The sequence below is a fragment of the Amphiprion ocellaris genome, chromosome 6, assembly GCF_022539595.1.
Source record: "Amphiprion ocellaris isolate individual 3 ecotype Okinawa chromosome 6, ASM2253959v1, whole genome shotgun sequence".
NCBI classification, from domain to species: domain Eukaryota; kingdom Metazoa; phylum Chordata; class Actinopteri; family Pomacentridae; genus Amphiprion; species Amphiprion ocellaris.
In genome coordinates, this window is record NC_072771.1 from 37582866 (window position 1) to 37598631 (window position 15766).

Here is a 15766-nt window from a genome sequence, read left to right on the forward strand (position 1 = left end):
CGGTGGAAGAGGGGAGGAGGTGACTCCAGGTTGACATCCTCCTCCTTGCTCCTGGTCCTGGGGGAGGAGAGGATGCTGATGCTGGCAGGGATGAAGCATGGGGTACTTACAGCGGGCAGTTATGTCACAGCAGCTGGGAAACGGCTTCACGGGATTACGGGCTAATTAAAAAAAGAAGAAGGCGAGTGGCAAGTTTAAAAACAGCGTGGGATTATTGAAAATAACGTCCGGATCCTCCCTCCGCCGAGCGATGTAGTTCGCAGCAAACAAAGTCGTTGCTAAGCGACAGCGGGTTCGCGCACTGATATTTAAACCAACCGTAAGGTGTGCGATGAATTAACGGCTTCGAAGGCGCGGCAGCCAATCAGCGTTAAGCACCGGCACTAATTTTCCTCAAAGCTTTAAAAGGAGGGAGCTTTCAGTTAGCTGAGTTGTTGTAGCAGGAATCTGGCTTGTTTAAAGTCATGATTTTTTAATCAGACAGCGGATTTATTCGAAGGGACTGGAGCGTTTAGCTAAATCCGAGGCCACCTGACTTCCCTCCCCCGTTTCTCTAACTGACACTTTCCCATAATGACGGCGCTCTGGCGGAGACTCGTGGTCGGGAAACATCCTCTGTGGCACAGGCGAAGCTGCCAGGACAGTTCGTGGACTTTATCCAAACCAAAAGCCTCGTTTACTATGATGGGACCTCGGTGAGAAACGGGAACACGAGCCAGGTAAAGAAAGACGTTAGCAAGGAGCTGTGGAGCTGCGTTTGTTTGGCCACTTTACTCCCAGTTGTTGTTGCTGAGTTTACTTAAAACTGTGTCCCAGTGTGAAGTGGTGTTTGCTGATTTATGCTCTTCCTGCACTGAAATTGAAGAAGTTAAATGAGCTGGTTTTCTTGTATCATCAATCAAGGGTGCTGGCATCTTCTCCCAGGAGATTTGGAGCATTAAGCATTCAATTTCCTGCATCCTCGCTCATTTTTTAGAACCAGTTTGTGCCTCTTCTGCATCAATATACAGTGGAGATGTGTTTATTAATGTAAAAGACAACACAAAATGCATGCACAATATGTAAATATTAAAAATCTCCTGCTCCTTTTGTATTTTGGGTTGGGACAAATGCACATTTTCTTAATTTTGAGGTTGACTTATCCTCTGCATCCCCCTTAAAACCTCTATTTATGATAGAGATAGTATGATTTAATGTTGCTCCTTATTTTTTCTGATTTAACTGATCGTATGTAATGTCATGCGTTGCACCACCCTCCAGATGCAATTGCAGATGTTTTGGTTTGGCTTATAAACTGAAATTTCTCTAAATGTGAATGTAGTAAATAAATAAGGATTTGGTCATGACAACACAAAGTCGGCCTGCAAATTTTTTTTTAAATTTATGTGAGTTTAAATTCTAAAAATCTGATTGCAGTAAATAGATATACATTTGCAACCTGATTTTGTATTGTTATAAACTTTTTCCCCCCTAATTTTTGGGAATATGACAGCTGTTTATAGGAGTTTAACCTTTGTTAAAATGATGCATGTGTAAAAATGCAGAATGCTACATCTATATGCTGCTGATTGTACCTGCCCTGTGCATTGTAATCTGAAGGACGGTGAGCCTTGCATGTGCCTTTTGTCATCCATGACAAGACTGCATATTCTTTCAGACTGTATAAGTCAGCTTTTTTTCATTTTTTTTCCATTTTATGGCTTCTCTGCACATGTTTTCCTGCGCTCCATCTGCTTTTTTTGGTCTGGGTCCCATGTTATTCTCTCCCATTAAGTGGAGACCGTCTCTAACCGGGAGCAACTGTTCCCTGTTATTGTGGGTTTTTTGTCTCATCCATTAAGTCGCCTCTCAAAGGCTGCACACTCTGTTTTTGTGGGGACAAAAAGAAAAGCGTGTTTTACTTCCATGCTGCGTGAAATGTTGTCATCTCCTTTTTTTTGTCACGCAGTTCTCCTTAATGCCTCTTTTCTCCTACTGTAAAAGACACTTTAAGGACACTGTACTCCTTAATCTTTTGCTTTCTCCTCCTTTATCTCCTGATTTCCTTCTCTTTCCTCCTCTCCAGCACACTCATTTGTTGTCTCGCTCTCCTTCCTCTGTCTGCACTTCTGAGGGTCTGAGCTTTCACTGCTAATCAGGGAGAGCATGTCTCTGGGTGCTATTAGCCCACTCAAGGCTGCCCACACTCTGCTATGATGACCACACACACACATACACACACTGATACATAGCTATGTATTACCCACTTATTATTTCCTCTGTAGATGATTTAGCAGGAAGTCAAAGCAATCTCAGCTGGATCTGCAGATAGAACCCTGTGGCTGGACAGCTGTAAGGAAAGCTCAGCATGGAATCTGTCTAGCAGAAGCACAATCAGAGACAGCATGCATTCATACACTGTACATACACTGCAGGTATGGTAGAAATGCCTGTGCCCTGTTTCACTTTTACTTCAGAAAATGTCTTTAGTCTCCATCTCGATAAGGAATCTTTCCTTGCTGTAGTTGTATGAATTAAAAGGCTCACTAGTGTGCCTTCATTAACTGATTGATTTGTCTGAATTGCTTCTTTCCACTCTCACCCCATAAATAATAAAACGCCTTTAATTGGAGATGTGTGATACAGTGAGCACATTAATATTAATCTGTACCAGTGCATTAAAGTTTGGCGGTGTAATCCTGCTCATTTTAAAGGGCAGCAAGTTTGAGCGAGCTTGTCGAACTCGTCGAGGAGTTAAGCTGCGAAACAGGCAGCCGGTGTCATCATGTTAAATTCTCTCTAGGTCTTAAAGAGGTGGGTTTTTAAGAAGTTAGTTTAAATTCTCTCCCTGTCTTTTTTTTCCTCTCCTCCCTCTCTCTTTATCATATGTCACTCAAAGCCCCCCCACAAGTGGCAGTCATGAGTCCTCCACGCCGATCATCGAGTTCCCATGGTGACAGGTAATTTAAAGCTCTTCAGTTTCCACTACTTGTGACACATATGCAGTACATAGGCAGGGACACGCAGCCAGCACCACACACATGAACACACATTGTTACGTATAAGTACGTGGGCTGCGTTTTCACACTTGTCTCTGTTGATAACTGACTGTGTCCACTTTAATGGTGGAAAAAATTACATTCTTTTTCCTTTTTCAATAATGCATGCAAGTGTACATGCTTTTGTATTTAGTTTAATAATACATGATGTGTGTGTGTGAAATAGGTCGGTTACATTAAATCATCCAGTTCAGACTGTTATGCGTGACAGTCTTTGACTGAATGAGGCCCATATTTAGCATTTCTTCCACAAATCTGTGTTTAAGCTCATAAGCAGAACCGTTCAGATAGCTGGGGCAAGACTTGTCATTATGGAAACACAATCAGTTGTTCTCACTGTGGTATGTCGTCCTCAGTAAATACACAACATGTTTACTTGTAATTTAATGGAACAGATAATGGATGTTTTTCATTCCACAACCCAATTTTTTTTGCCCTGTTTTGTTCCAGATAGATAAATTGACATGTGGGGATTTCAGTAGAGCATATTTCATAATCCCTCTGAACAATAAGAGCTTTCACTGCAAACAAGTATTGATTACTTATTATACAACCGTAACTGCCCTTACATTTCCCAGAACATTAGATCTTCAGCCCAGTAATCGACTTCTTTGGCCACTGCCTCTTATCCATGGTATATACAAACTATCTTATTATTGGCTCCATCGTCAAACTGTGCTACCAAAGCAGTCATGCTGATTAACAGATGCTTCTCCTCTCCTTCTCATCGCGCAGGCCCTCCACCGAGACCCTGCAGAAGAACAACAGCAGTAACTCAGGCGTTATTCTGGACATCTCTGCTCTCAAGATGGCTGAAGTGGATACAGAGGTGCCTCCTCTTCCACCCCGCTACCGCTTCAGGGACTTGCTGCTGGGGGACCAGACATTTCAGAATGATGACAGGTAGTGTGAAAAAGCGCTGCTAGTTTATGCACTTTAACATGTAAGTGGCTGCCCAAGGTTATTCCTTGAGGGTCATTTGAGTGTTTGTGTGTGAGTGTGCATACATTTACTCTACTCCAATCTCCCTAGACACTTATAAAATCACACCAGGAGTTGCTTTACATTGAGTGTGGAGTGCATATTGCTGTGTCTACTTTGTTCCAAGCTGCCTCATCCACCTCTACTTGCTGTTTCCTGCATTTCCCAGAATGACTTGTCATAACAACCCCTCAGAGATGTGGCGGGACTGGTATTCAGCTGATGGTTTTTATGTGTAGGTGGATAGAGCAATAGAAATAGAAACGGAGGCGTAAGAGGCTTTGTAGTGGAAAAGGAGTCTTGCCACTTGTGCAGACCTTGTGACTGAGTTGCACTGTGAACTATTTATACAAAAACAACAAAGGAACTGGTAAACTGACCCTTTAAATAATGAATTTGACCTCTCTTAATTATCACTTGAGTGAATTCAAAACGAAAGTGTCTTTCCTGATGGGATTCTGAGGGATTGACCAAAGCTGGTGATGTATTTGCTTTGCTTTCTATTAAACTAAGAAAACCACACACAAAATATGTGTAAAGTTACACGTATGGACCAGGTTTGTTCTTTATGTCAGCCTGGTTTGTTTGTCATTTTTTTTCTAAAATGAGCATGAATTGCCCCAGCCTTTGACTGGCGCTACAGTCACGAGAGCGCTGGAGTGTTTGGGAGTCTCCTAAGAGTTCAGTTATCGCTGCGGTTGGAGAAGCAGACTAGCAGATGCCTTTTGCCGCCCAGGACGGGAAGATTTCGCCTGAGTACTGCGGAGCTCTCCGTGGTGCTGAAATGAAGCCCTCTCACTACAGGATCAGCAGCCGCTTGACTACTGGCTTGCAAAGATCAGATAGAGTGTTTTTTAGGTTTCCCGTTGATTTGCCAGTTAGTTTCAAGATAAAACAAAGTGCTGTTTGTTCAGGGAACTTCTAAGGACTGCTGTAAGTCCATTAATATCGGCAGGCTCCTGAACCCCGAGGGTGTCTGACATTAGACACAGTTGACTTGTAATCTGGTAAGATTGTAGCCTTGAGGATCCCAAGCTGCTTTGTCAATAAACTGAACAAAGAAAAACAAAAAGACAGCGGTCCTGCTTCAACTGAAAGCGTCAGCTCATCCAAAAAACTAGTTTTTCCTCAGGTTTTGATATTTACAGAGCCTTTGCATCCCATAGTACTGATTTTCGTATCATCCTTGATTCATGTATCACACAGAACCGTCGAGATACGCTGGTGGTGCACCATTCCCCAGGGGTCCCATTTAACTATTTGTCATGTTGATTTGTATAGCTGCCTGTAACGGTACCGCTGCTTTAATAACTTTATCATTGGTAGAATCTGACAGAGGGAACCTTGTGTATGTTATCTCTCAAACGCAGCCTCGTCAGCAGGAGCGGCGTGTCGGTAAACAGTCGATAACCTTCTGCAGACGGCTTCTTGTGTGTCACGATTAGCTCACTGATCCGTATCTTGTTACGGAGAGGAAAATGAATATTATCACTTGTAAAAATTCACTTTCAGCCGAGGATTCTACATGTCAGTAAATATCGCCACTCTCTCAGTCTCGCTCACTCTTTTTTCTTTCTTTGTGCTCACTCACCTGGTGTCTCTGTTGCTCCCTGCAGTAAACTGATGTCAGTATGTTTTATATCAAGCAGGGACCTTTCTGTGCACATAACATTTAGAATAGTGGTTCAGTATTTGAGTATTTCACCAGCACTCTTTGTCTTTTCCTAAAAGATGCAATAATTTATCTGCAGTTGACCTCAGATGCTTATTGCTTTGTTTTTTTGAGTCCTGTTGACATGGTTTGAGCCGCATAATGAAACACCAGCTCACAGTATCGATTACATGGCTTATTAAGTACATGGAAATGCAGTCGAGGTACAGTACGTGTACACACGTGTGTCATGTCGACCTTGAGTATGGCGATCGAGCAGCAGGAAGTTGCGTGTGTAGTTTGTGTAGTGTTTAGTGTGTGTCTGCGTGTGGTCGGGTGTGCTTTGTGTGAATGTTTCATGCAGTGCATCCCCTATGAATTGTTTTGCTGATCGCTATTCAATTGCAGAGGGTAATTAGGGCTTGTTGCTGGGCTACCAACACATGTACGCCTCAGTGTGTATGTGTGTGTTTGGATTCGCACATGTGTGTATGCTAGGTTTTATCGCAGAGCTGTGTAAGAGCCTGTAAACTACAGAGTTTCTCTCACACACACACACACACACACCTATGTATAGTGTGTGGTATTAGTATGTGCCATTATTGGTTCTTGTGCAAGTGTAGCGTAATTACTATTTGCCGAGTTCTGGAGTGGAGATTCAAACAGACGATGTCACTGAGCATTGGAGACGCTCTATTTCTTGGTTGATCTTTTGCGTGCTCTTTGAAATGGGTTGAGATGTTGATTATTTCCTGTGCTGATGCCTCGTTGAGTGTGAAGCCTGAAAACAAATGGAGCCCCAGAGAGAGAACCCCCCCCCCCCCTTTTTCAGGGTAAAAAGCAGTGGGTTGACAGACCCCCAGGCAGTTGTGACTCACCAAACATATTGAACTCACTAAGGCAGCAGGTTTTCAAAAATCAGGTAAAATTTAACATTCAAGTGGTGTCATGGAAAAACCTAAAACACAAACAGATTGCTGATTAAAGTAGGTATATTGCACAATATGGAGAAGATCAGGAATCTTTTTTGGTATTTCAAAAAAGAAATCTAAGAGTACAGCTTTTATAGTAAGATGGTGAACAGAAACACTAATTTCCTTGGTCTGTGTTACATACGTACCTTGTTGAAACAGCCCTGCACAGAATGAGGAAACTCTGCAATGTGCGATACCTCATAATTCAAAAGTTCAGTTCAATAGATAGGTCAATATTACAATGATAAAATGACTTGTGATGCAGTTTCCTATATCTTACTGCTTTAATAGGTACGCTGTTGTTTCAGATGCCAATACTAAAGCCTGTGCATGCCAAATATAGAAATTAAATGCATTATTTTTATTATTTAACAAGCTGCACACAAATGCCCAACCAATGAAACTGGATATTAATTTTAATGAGACATAGCTGCAAGAAAATAAAGTTTAATTTCCCCTATTTTCCTTAAAATCTTGTGTTTGTGGGGTTTGTGGGACATCTCAGCCTGCTTCCACTGTGATCTGACTCTGGAAAGCAGAAGAAAATGGATGTTGGTGGGGGATGGAGGCTGGTTGTGTCTCTTCTGGAAGCTATCACAGCTGTTCGGCACTTTTTTCCCAGTACCAGTGAAATAAAAAAATAATTTGAAATGGCAGAAGTGCTGAGATCCTCATCAACTTGGCCTGCCACTGAGGATTATTTTTGTCGTGTTGTTTTACAGTTCATAATTGATTAGTTGTTTGGTCTCTAAAGTGTTGATCATGTTTCCCAAAGTCCACGATGGCACCCTTAAATATTTAGCTTTGTCCACAATCCAAATATATTCAGTTTGCTCTCGTAGAGGACTGAAGAAACCAGAAAAAAAATCAAAACTAAAGTACTATTCGCACGCGATTAGTATCTCCTGGGGATGTCTGGTAGTTTGTGAATTATCCCAGGACGTCTGTGTTTCTCATGGTGCATTCACACAGGATAAGCGAAGTCTGTATTTTACTCAGATTTACTAACATTACAGCCTGGATATGATGTCAAATCTGTGCACATGGCAACATCCACTGTTGTCACGTCCATGTGCAAAGTGTTTGGCCGCTACATGCAAAAAAACCAGACACTGATTGCACGAAAAAACATTAAAAACATTAAGTCTATGCTGTAACAACGCTATTGTTAGGGTCTCTTTAGGTTTGGGCACAAAAACCACTTGGTTAGGTTTATGGAAAGCTTGTGGTTTCAGTTAAAGTGGTCACTGTTAACGTGGTATGTAGTCGTCATGGCAACAGTAAATATGTCAAAGCAGCAACGTGAGAACAGCGGGCAGCGTTGTCGGGATAACGGGCCGTCAGGACGTTTGGATTCAGCGTGTTGAAAGATAATCCTAGAAAAATGTTTCGTACCACATGCTGCTATGCTTGTCATCTGTCTCAGTATCCTCTGAAATATTCCTCTTCTTGTGGATTTCATTTTGCTGTTTCTATGACTGGTCCATAGGCCTGTTGTGTATCAGCCTACTCCTATATTTGCTCCTAAAATACTGTCAGTGATTTCCACCACAGCCTCCATAATTCAACCGGGAAAGAGGCAGAACAAGACGTGCAATAAAAACAACAACAACAACTAAAATACCCCCAACCACTGAGATGCAGATTCACATGGGAAAAGTATTATCACAGGACCTCCGTGTTTGGCGAAATATGGTAGCTAATTTGCGGGGAATTATTACTTTACAAATTACCAACATGGCGCATTTGCACGGGATTAAGATCACAGACATCCTCCGCAATTTTTACAAATCACCATTGGTCCCCAGGTCATACTATTCCCATGCAAATAGAGCTTAAGAGATCAAAATCTGAGAATTTTTACTTTTTTTCTCTAAAAAAATCACTTAAACTGATGAATTAATCATGAGGATAGTTGGTGTTGAATTGAATAGTTGAGTAGTTGTTGTAACTCCATCATCAGCCATGTTTTCCTCTTTCTTATCTGTTTCCTCAGCCTCAGTTGCAGCTCACTTTGCACACACCATCAAATTGACAGCTAAATAATCTGAGGGTAGGTAACGGCTAACTGGGGCTTCTGATCTGATTGGTCAAATGGTGTGACATCATTTCCTGTTTGTCCAGGGCTGATGGCTTAGTTGTTTGGTTGCTGAGCGTGAACACAAGGTGTGTGTAAATCACATTATTCTTCATATTCATTGTCTTCAAGGCAATCTCATGTTCTTGGCATAATGACGATAAAAATATGATTTATCTGGCAGCACTTCTTAAAAAACGGCTTCTCATATGCCTCTTTGACCTTAGGAACAAAACTCATAGTGTTTAGCTCACATGTGATGCATCTATTAAACAGCTCTGTCAGGCACACATTAGATTAGGGGGAAAAGTAATGTATGAGCAAATGACTATGAAAAGAGGATCAAATTATGTATAGTTGATAATAGAAGTTTACCTTCACAGTGCGTATTTTGGAAATGCTCATTTCTACTGCCCGTTGAACAAGGAGGCGACCCTGCAAATAATCCAGATAAATTGCTTGTCACTTTAAATTCCGATATTAAGATTTATTGATTTGTATGACTAATCAAATAAGAAACTGTGTGACTCAATATCCAGATACCAGTGTTGTCATCCATCAAATCTAATACCTGACAACTCAGGTTTCTTGGCTTTAATACATAAAAATCTTTGAAATGTCACTTATTTCCATAAAGCACACCTCCTCGCTGATTTGCAGCATTGCCCAGAATGACTTAATGCAATCGTTTCCAAATGTTTTTTTGCTTTAGACACATTTCAAACTGTGAGCAGTTACATTTGAAGAACTAGGAAAAAACTGGGTTCAAATATGGTGCTGCTTACAAATGAGCTCCAAAAAATCCCAGGTTACATTCTCCTTTTATGCGTTTACATTCACACCTGGATATTCTTTTATTAAATGTGAACATCTGCAGGCCCAATGTATATCTGAATTATTCATGTTTCTGACTATCCTTAAACTGAAGTCTATATGTTGATATCTTTTTGCACAGATCTCTCTTAAAGAAGCGATTCTAAACTCGACCAGTTTAACCCTCTCATCTCCAAGAACTTTTAACTGCTGTCATGTTTTTACTTACTATGAGCTCATTTTCACTGCAATATGAAGTCCTACACCTCTATGGTAATGGCAGAATCATGGCTAGAAATGGAGAAAACCCAAAAATGTCTATTGTGCAATACACCAAAGTTATAATGCCATGAATCATAGAAGCAAAAATTAATTTTTCTCTTTATTTATTTTACAGAAGTTGGAAAACAAAATGCACTCAAGATGTTTTTCCAAATGCCCACAGGTATAACACAATACTGGAACAACTGGACTGGACTACATACACATATTTAACTACTTACATTTTAATTTTTGTTTCTATACTCACCTCTTATCTGCTTTGTGTAAATATGTTGTGTAGTTCAGCCCAGTTTAGCCAGAAAGTCTTAATTATTTGTCACATCACTGTTGGTCAAAGCTGAGTCACTAATGGCTTCATATTTGTGTTGATAACCATCTATTTTTGTTGTTTTTTTACAGAATCTAGTTAGAGCAAATGGTTAATTTGTGGTTAATTTTTAATAAGAGGTGCAGATTAATATAATCTTGGTGAAATAATGAATTTAAGCATAGATTCTGTGAAGTTTTCAGATGAAACGATACGTTGCAGAGCAGTAGTTTACAGACTGTTGGGAAGTTTCAAATCCAGTGGTTGTCCCTGTTGAACTGTTTCTTTCTATGATTAAAAAAAATGCTATTTTGGCAATTTATTCTTAACATAATATGCTTAGGGGTTCAGAAAACTTCAGAAGAAATTCTTGTAAAAAATCTGAAAATATTAAGAGCTTTGCACACTTCAGTTTTCCTCTTTATTTTCAGCATGATACTCATCTTGTGAACCATTATGGGAATCCATCATGTTGGAAATACCTGGTTTTATACAAGGCAAGAAGTCAAATGATTAAACTTTTATGGTAACACACAGAAATATGGCAGAATCTCATTACTAGCATGCAGTGTTATTGCCACCCAATTCTGCTTACATAATTTAGCTAATATGGCCAAACTGGGGATATTTCTGCAATCCAGGGTATCATTTCTGCCACTTAAACCTACTCGGCTGCTGTTCGCCTGTAGTGTCCTCGAGTCTCAACAAGACCCGGGTCATAAAAGAGCAGAAGGTGTGTTTGCACTGATGTGAAATCACTGAGTGTGGAGAGGTTCCTGGATGTGTTTCCTGGTGTGTTTTTATACATCTGTGGGCGACAGCAAGTTTGTCAGTGTGCGGCGCTCCAGCAGCATTAGCCCTTCTGCGCTGTCAGAGTTGGTGTGTCCTTGCGTCTCCGTTTGTCTATTTGTGTCCGCGGTGTGGACGTGGGTGTATAGTGTGGATGTGTGTGTGAGGAGGAGGGGGGATCTCCCTCCTGGGCTGTCATTATCTCAGGGTTGGGTGTCAGAGGGCCATGATGACGACTTGGCTGCGTGGGTGCTGAAGAGGAGCAGTCGCACCGAAGTCAGGGGTTTGACAAGCAGTCTGTGTGTGTGTGTGTGTGCGTGTGTGCGTGCGTGCGTGCGTGCGTGCGCTGCTGTGTGCACCTGTGAGCATCTGATTTTACATCTGAGTGTGTATGTGGGTTTATTTCTCAGTCTGTCAGCCAGCAGAGGAAGGGTGGGGGCTTACCTCAGTCAGTCAGAAATAGAAACAAGCCACCAAATACCTGCATACACGCCGACAGAGCTGCAAAGAGAAAGTGCAGCGGGAGGAAAATGAGCCACATCTATCTTTCCTCCGTGTGTCTGATCTTGTTGGGGTTTTTCCTCCTCTAATCGAGGCAGGATGCTGCTGAAAGTGATGTCGACAGAGCAGTGTAAATTGGTCACTAAACCGACTCTTAACGCCTCCGCGTGAGTCAAATAGTGGCACTTGGAAGGGGCGATCCAGCGCTGACGCAGGATCTGCTGTCAAACACCAGCCAGTCTCAGATGTGGATCAGTCAGTCGCAGTGCCATGATAGTCTTTTATCTCCACTGTGACAGCTTTTCTGCAGCACAGTGTATTTCTGATACATCCCATAAAGTTGCTGAATTTTCTGCAGCCACAAGTTTTCTACTGATACTGAATTTCTTGTAAATCGAAAGCTTTGATACGAGGGGGTTGCACCTCTTGGCATCCTTGTAACCCCCCCTCCCCCGTTCAGGCAGATATTGGAGAACCAAACTCCGAGCAGAATAAAATGACACGAGACAATAATTGTGCAGCGATACTGGCAGCAGCTGTTTGTTTGCACTGATTCCATGGCAGAAGTGGGATTTGATGCCTGGATGATTTCCATCTGAGGGAGTTTAGGGGGCTGATAAGATGGAGAACAAAGACGAAACGGGAATAGGAAGAACAGAAGGAACACAAAAACCCAGAGAAGGGGGGGAAAGTGTAGGATCGAGTCGATGACAGATAGGAGGACAAAAGGCCTGGAGAGAAAAGAGGCAGACAGTGATGTGTGACACTATGAAGAGGAGGAAGTCCAATAAGTCTTGGAGGACTAACAGGCTCACACTGCAGTCAATTCCAGAAATCCTGCTCGTTTTAGATCAGCTGTGGCAGTTCATGTCTTTTCTTAAAGCTGCATAAATTGAGAGCAGTGTGAAGATATTGCATCCTGTGGCTTCAGGCTGATCTTTTTATCCAGTATAAATGGAATCCTGTTAGCTTATGGTATCATTTTACAAACTTTGAAAATGGAAGCTGTAGCTACCTCGCTATTTTTTATTTTTGAATTTTATTTTAGCTTGCAGTGATGGAAGAAAAAAGCACCTTAGACAGCATGACACATCCTACATCTCAAACCGAGACCTTACAGTTTCCAGACGTCATCTCACCTAAAAGCCTGATGTGCTTTGAAAATATGAGTGTTGTTTGCTGGCGGCGTGCACATTTCCGCTTAGCAAACAGAACTTGCAATTTAGACCATAGGTGGCATTAGTCATCAGCATCAGCGCAGAGTGGGTGGGCGACACTTAAAGGACGCCAGACCCACTCTCATCAGCAGCACAGCGGCCGTGTGTCTTTACATGCTGTGGGTTTTTATTCTCCCAACGAAGCCGAAGACTTGTTGTCCACTTCACTGTCTGTTATGTTGCATTCTTAGGGGATCTCTGAGGAGCCATGAGCACAAACTGGAACGTGTGAACGGCATAAATGAGAGAGCGCTGAGGCGTTGCGTCCCTGAAAAGCTCAATTTGTAGAAGGCTCTATTTCAGCAGTTTCTGCTCAGATTTATTTCCCCCTAACACAGTGGCAGGATTAGTAAAAGTGACACAACATGCTCGAGCAGAAAAGAATGAGCGTGCTGCTCTCCTGAAGGGCTTTTATTGGTCTTCCTATGAAATCATTTGGAACATTGCAGTGGCTCAGAGGGAATGCTCAAATGGGATGGACAATTAAAGGTAGACTGCACAAGGGGGGTTGCATGGAGGAAAATAAGATTTCATTTACCCTTTAGAATGTCCTTTTCTTCTGGACCATTACATTGTGTTTCTGGTGCATTTGCCATTTAGCTCCCGTGCTTTGTCTTGCCAACTTAATTAGCATTGGTGGAGTTGGCCTGTCAGACCTTCACAAGCAGCTGTGATGACGGAAGCATTTGCATGGGGTTGTCAGCACAGAATGGGGGGTTCCAGTGTTGTGTTTGAGATGTGCAGCTCCACATGGAGGATCGTTCAGGAACTGCAGGACAGTTTCTTCCACTGTTTCAGAGATTCAATCAAATTTGCATGGCATAAATGCTAAAGCTGCTTTAAATTGCAAAATAAACTCCTTCTGACTTGATTATAGTAACCCTGAATAGTGATCAATGATCACTCGCTGGTGTCTCTTATTTGTGTTTTGATTTTATCTGTGCTGCTGTGCTTATTTGCCTGTTTTGATTTTCTCCTGGCCAAGGCAATCAGGAAAATGTTTCATAATCAGTATGGTATGGTTCAGTGATCACGGATTTGCAGCATTTTCAAATAACTCCACTGTCTAATCACTTTATGTTTATTAATTACCTGCAGTCTGTTTACTTTGACGCAATTTTCTCTGTTCATTTAAAAACATTCTTTGTCCGTTTTTGATGTAATCTATTTTAATTCAGGGAATTTAGGCACACTATTACACTGCTCATGACTTTATAATTCAGGCTTTGATGATTCAAATCCCTTTTCAAAGTAGAACTGGGCTTTATATGGTATACTGTAGACATATTATCAATATTCTGGAATAAGCTTATAGTGGTATTTTGTAATTTGTTTTCATATATAATGCATTTTCCTGATCTTAATGGCTGTATGACTTTCTTGTTCATCATTTCTATATCAAATTATCAAAATGTTAACTAAATAAGAATGATTTAAATGTAACACTGAATTTCATTAGACTGATGTATGATCCATGGAAGCATCTCTGCTTTATGAAAAACAAAACAAACGGAAAAAAATAGCGATCAAGGAGGCCATTATTTATTCGAACTGAGGGTAGACTGCTCTGTCTTTTACACTGTTGTTGGAGAATAAATGAAAATATTGCAGGTTTTATCCAGTTGTTTCATTTCCCGGATGTTCACTTAGTTAAGAGAGTCTATCTCCATCTATGTAAATGAGGTGGAAAATGTAATCTGATTGTTCTGTTTTATGCAAATGAGGATGACAATACCACTGCTTTTTGGCGCAGCGTCATGCTGGGAGTGGTTTGTTTTATTCATGAAACTGTTGAACATGGCCCATTTGTCATTAATGTGGCCTAATAAAAGAAGCAGCATATTTTCAGAGGGATTTCAAAGGGAAATGATAGCTGTTCCAGAAAAACAAAATAACAGCAGTAAACATGCAGTTTTACTTGCATCAGTATGGTACGAGTAGACGCTGCACAACTTGAAAAAGGATTGTTTTGGTGCTTCAGCTGCTTCCTCTCTGATCTTTTCAGGTCGTGAAACATTTTGACGAGTAGATGTTCTTTTTTTTTCTTTTTTCCTTCATTTCGGATCAACCTTTGGCTCCGGCATTGTCGTTTTACACAAGTGAACATTCCCGCAGTCGTCTTCACTTCTGGAACAGAACATAAGGTTGTGACCAGTAAAATGGGTAGTCAAGCCTTTTTGCATGAAACAGCCTTTGGCAGAACAGCAATCAGCGAGCAGAAGCATCCCTGTGCATGCGTACACTCCTGTGTGTGAGGCTGCCAGTGGCATTGGCTAGACTTCTTCCTCCTCTCTGGCTATGCTGTGCACAAGCAGACAGCTCGCCCACAGCAGCGCCAGCTCACCGCCTTAATATGTTTTGACAGAGGAAGCATTATCACAGCTCTCGACGCCCATCTGCAGCACGAAGCATGGAGCTGAGGCGCGCCCAGTGATTATGGGGATTTAAGGGGAGGCTTGGTTGCTCACCAGGAGTTTCTTTTTTCAATTATGTGGCCCATCAGTGGGTTTGATCTGCTCTCACAAGAAGAATGAAGCTCACCTCAACAAAATCTGTCACTTCCTTATGTCGTTCAGTGTATCCAGCATTTTCATATTCAGCAAATGATAATTGTTTTTAAATCTAGTTGCTTCCTCTTTTGACAATTCCATCTTTATCCGGTAATAGGATATTTTTATGCAGAGCCCTCAGGTGCGTTTTGTCTACAACTGTCCAACTTCGCAATGTGACAGCAGAGGCACCGTAGAACAGCATGGTGTTGCTTTTATCAGCTCTATCCCCAAAACACATCCCAGCAGCTGGAAGTTAATCATTTTGCCCAATTTGTTCAGTTATTCTGGCAAGCATTTTCAAGTGGAATGCTTTACCAGCTATGCAGCTTAATAGACTCCACTGCTCTCTTTTCATATTTGCTTATGTCCTCGCATTTAGCCTCCCTTTGGAAATCCAGCTCAGGGCTGATATAATGTATGTAAATGTACTGTGTGAATCAGAAACCACTCGGCTGGATAATCCCAGCGCATTACCTCGAGCTTTATCTAGTGTAAATATCAGATTTGTTTATCTGTACTTATTTTTATGCTTAATTAGCGTGTTTATCTTGTTTCTCTGGTTGGCGTAGGTTTTTTTTTTTTTT

The 15766-nt window shown here is 41.5% G+C and overlaps 1 protein-coding gene across 20 annotated transcripts in view; it reads left to right on the top strand.

Annotated features, from left to right (window-relative positions):
• Positions 1–15766, top strand: part of LOC111586035 (potassium channel subfamily T member 1-like) — an 88447-nt gene that overhangs the window by 768 nt on the left and 71913 nt on the right. For 19 of the 20 annotated variants that reach the window (XR_004846143.2, XM_035941726.2, XM_035941727.2 and 16 more), the window contains exons 2-3: positions 2879–2939; positions 3774–3941. Coding sequence is in view for 19 of the 20 variants with exons in the window: in XM_035941726.2 (XP_035797619.1) it covers positions 2879–2939; positions 3774–3941 (229 nt within the window). In the remaining variant the exon portion in view is untranslated. Of the gene's footprint in view, positions 1–102; positions 720–2878; positions 2940–3773; positions 3942–15766 lie in introns of those variants that run through there. The other variant, XM_055011199.1, reaches the window with a different exon arrangement.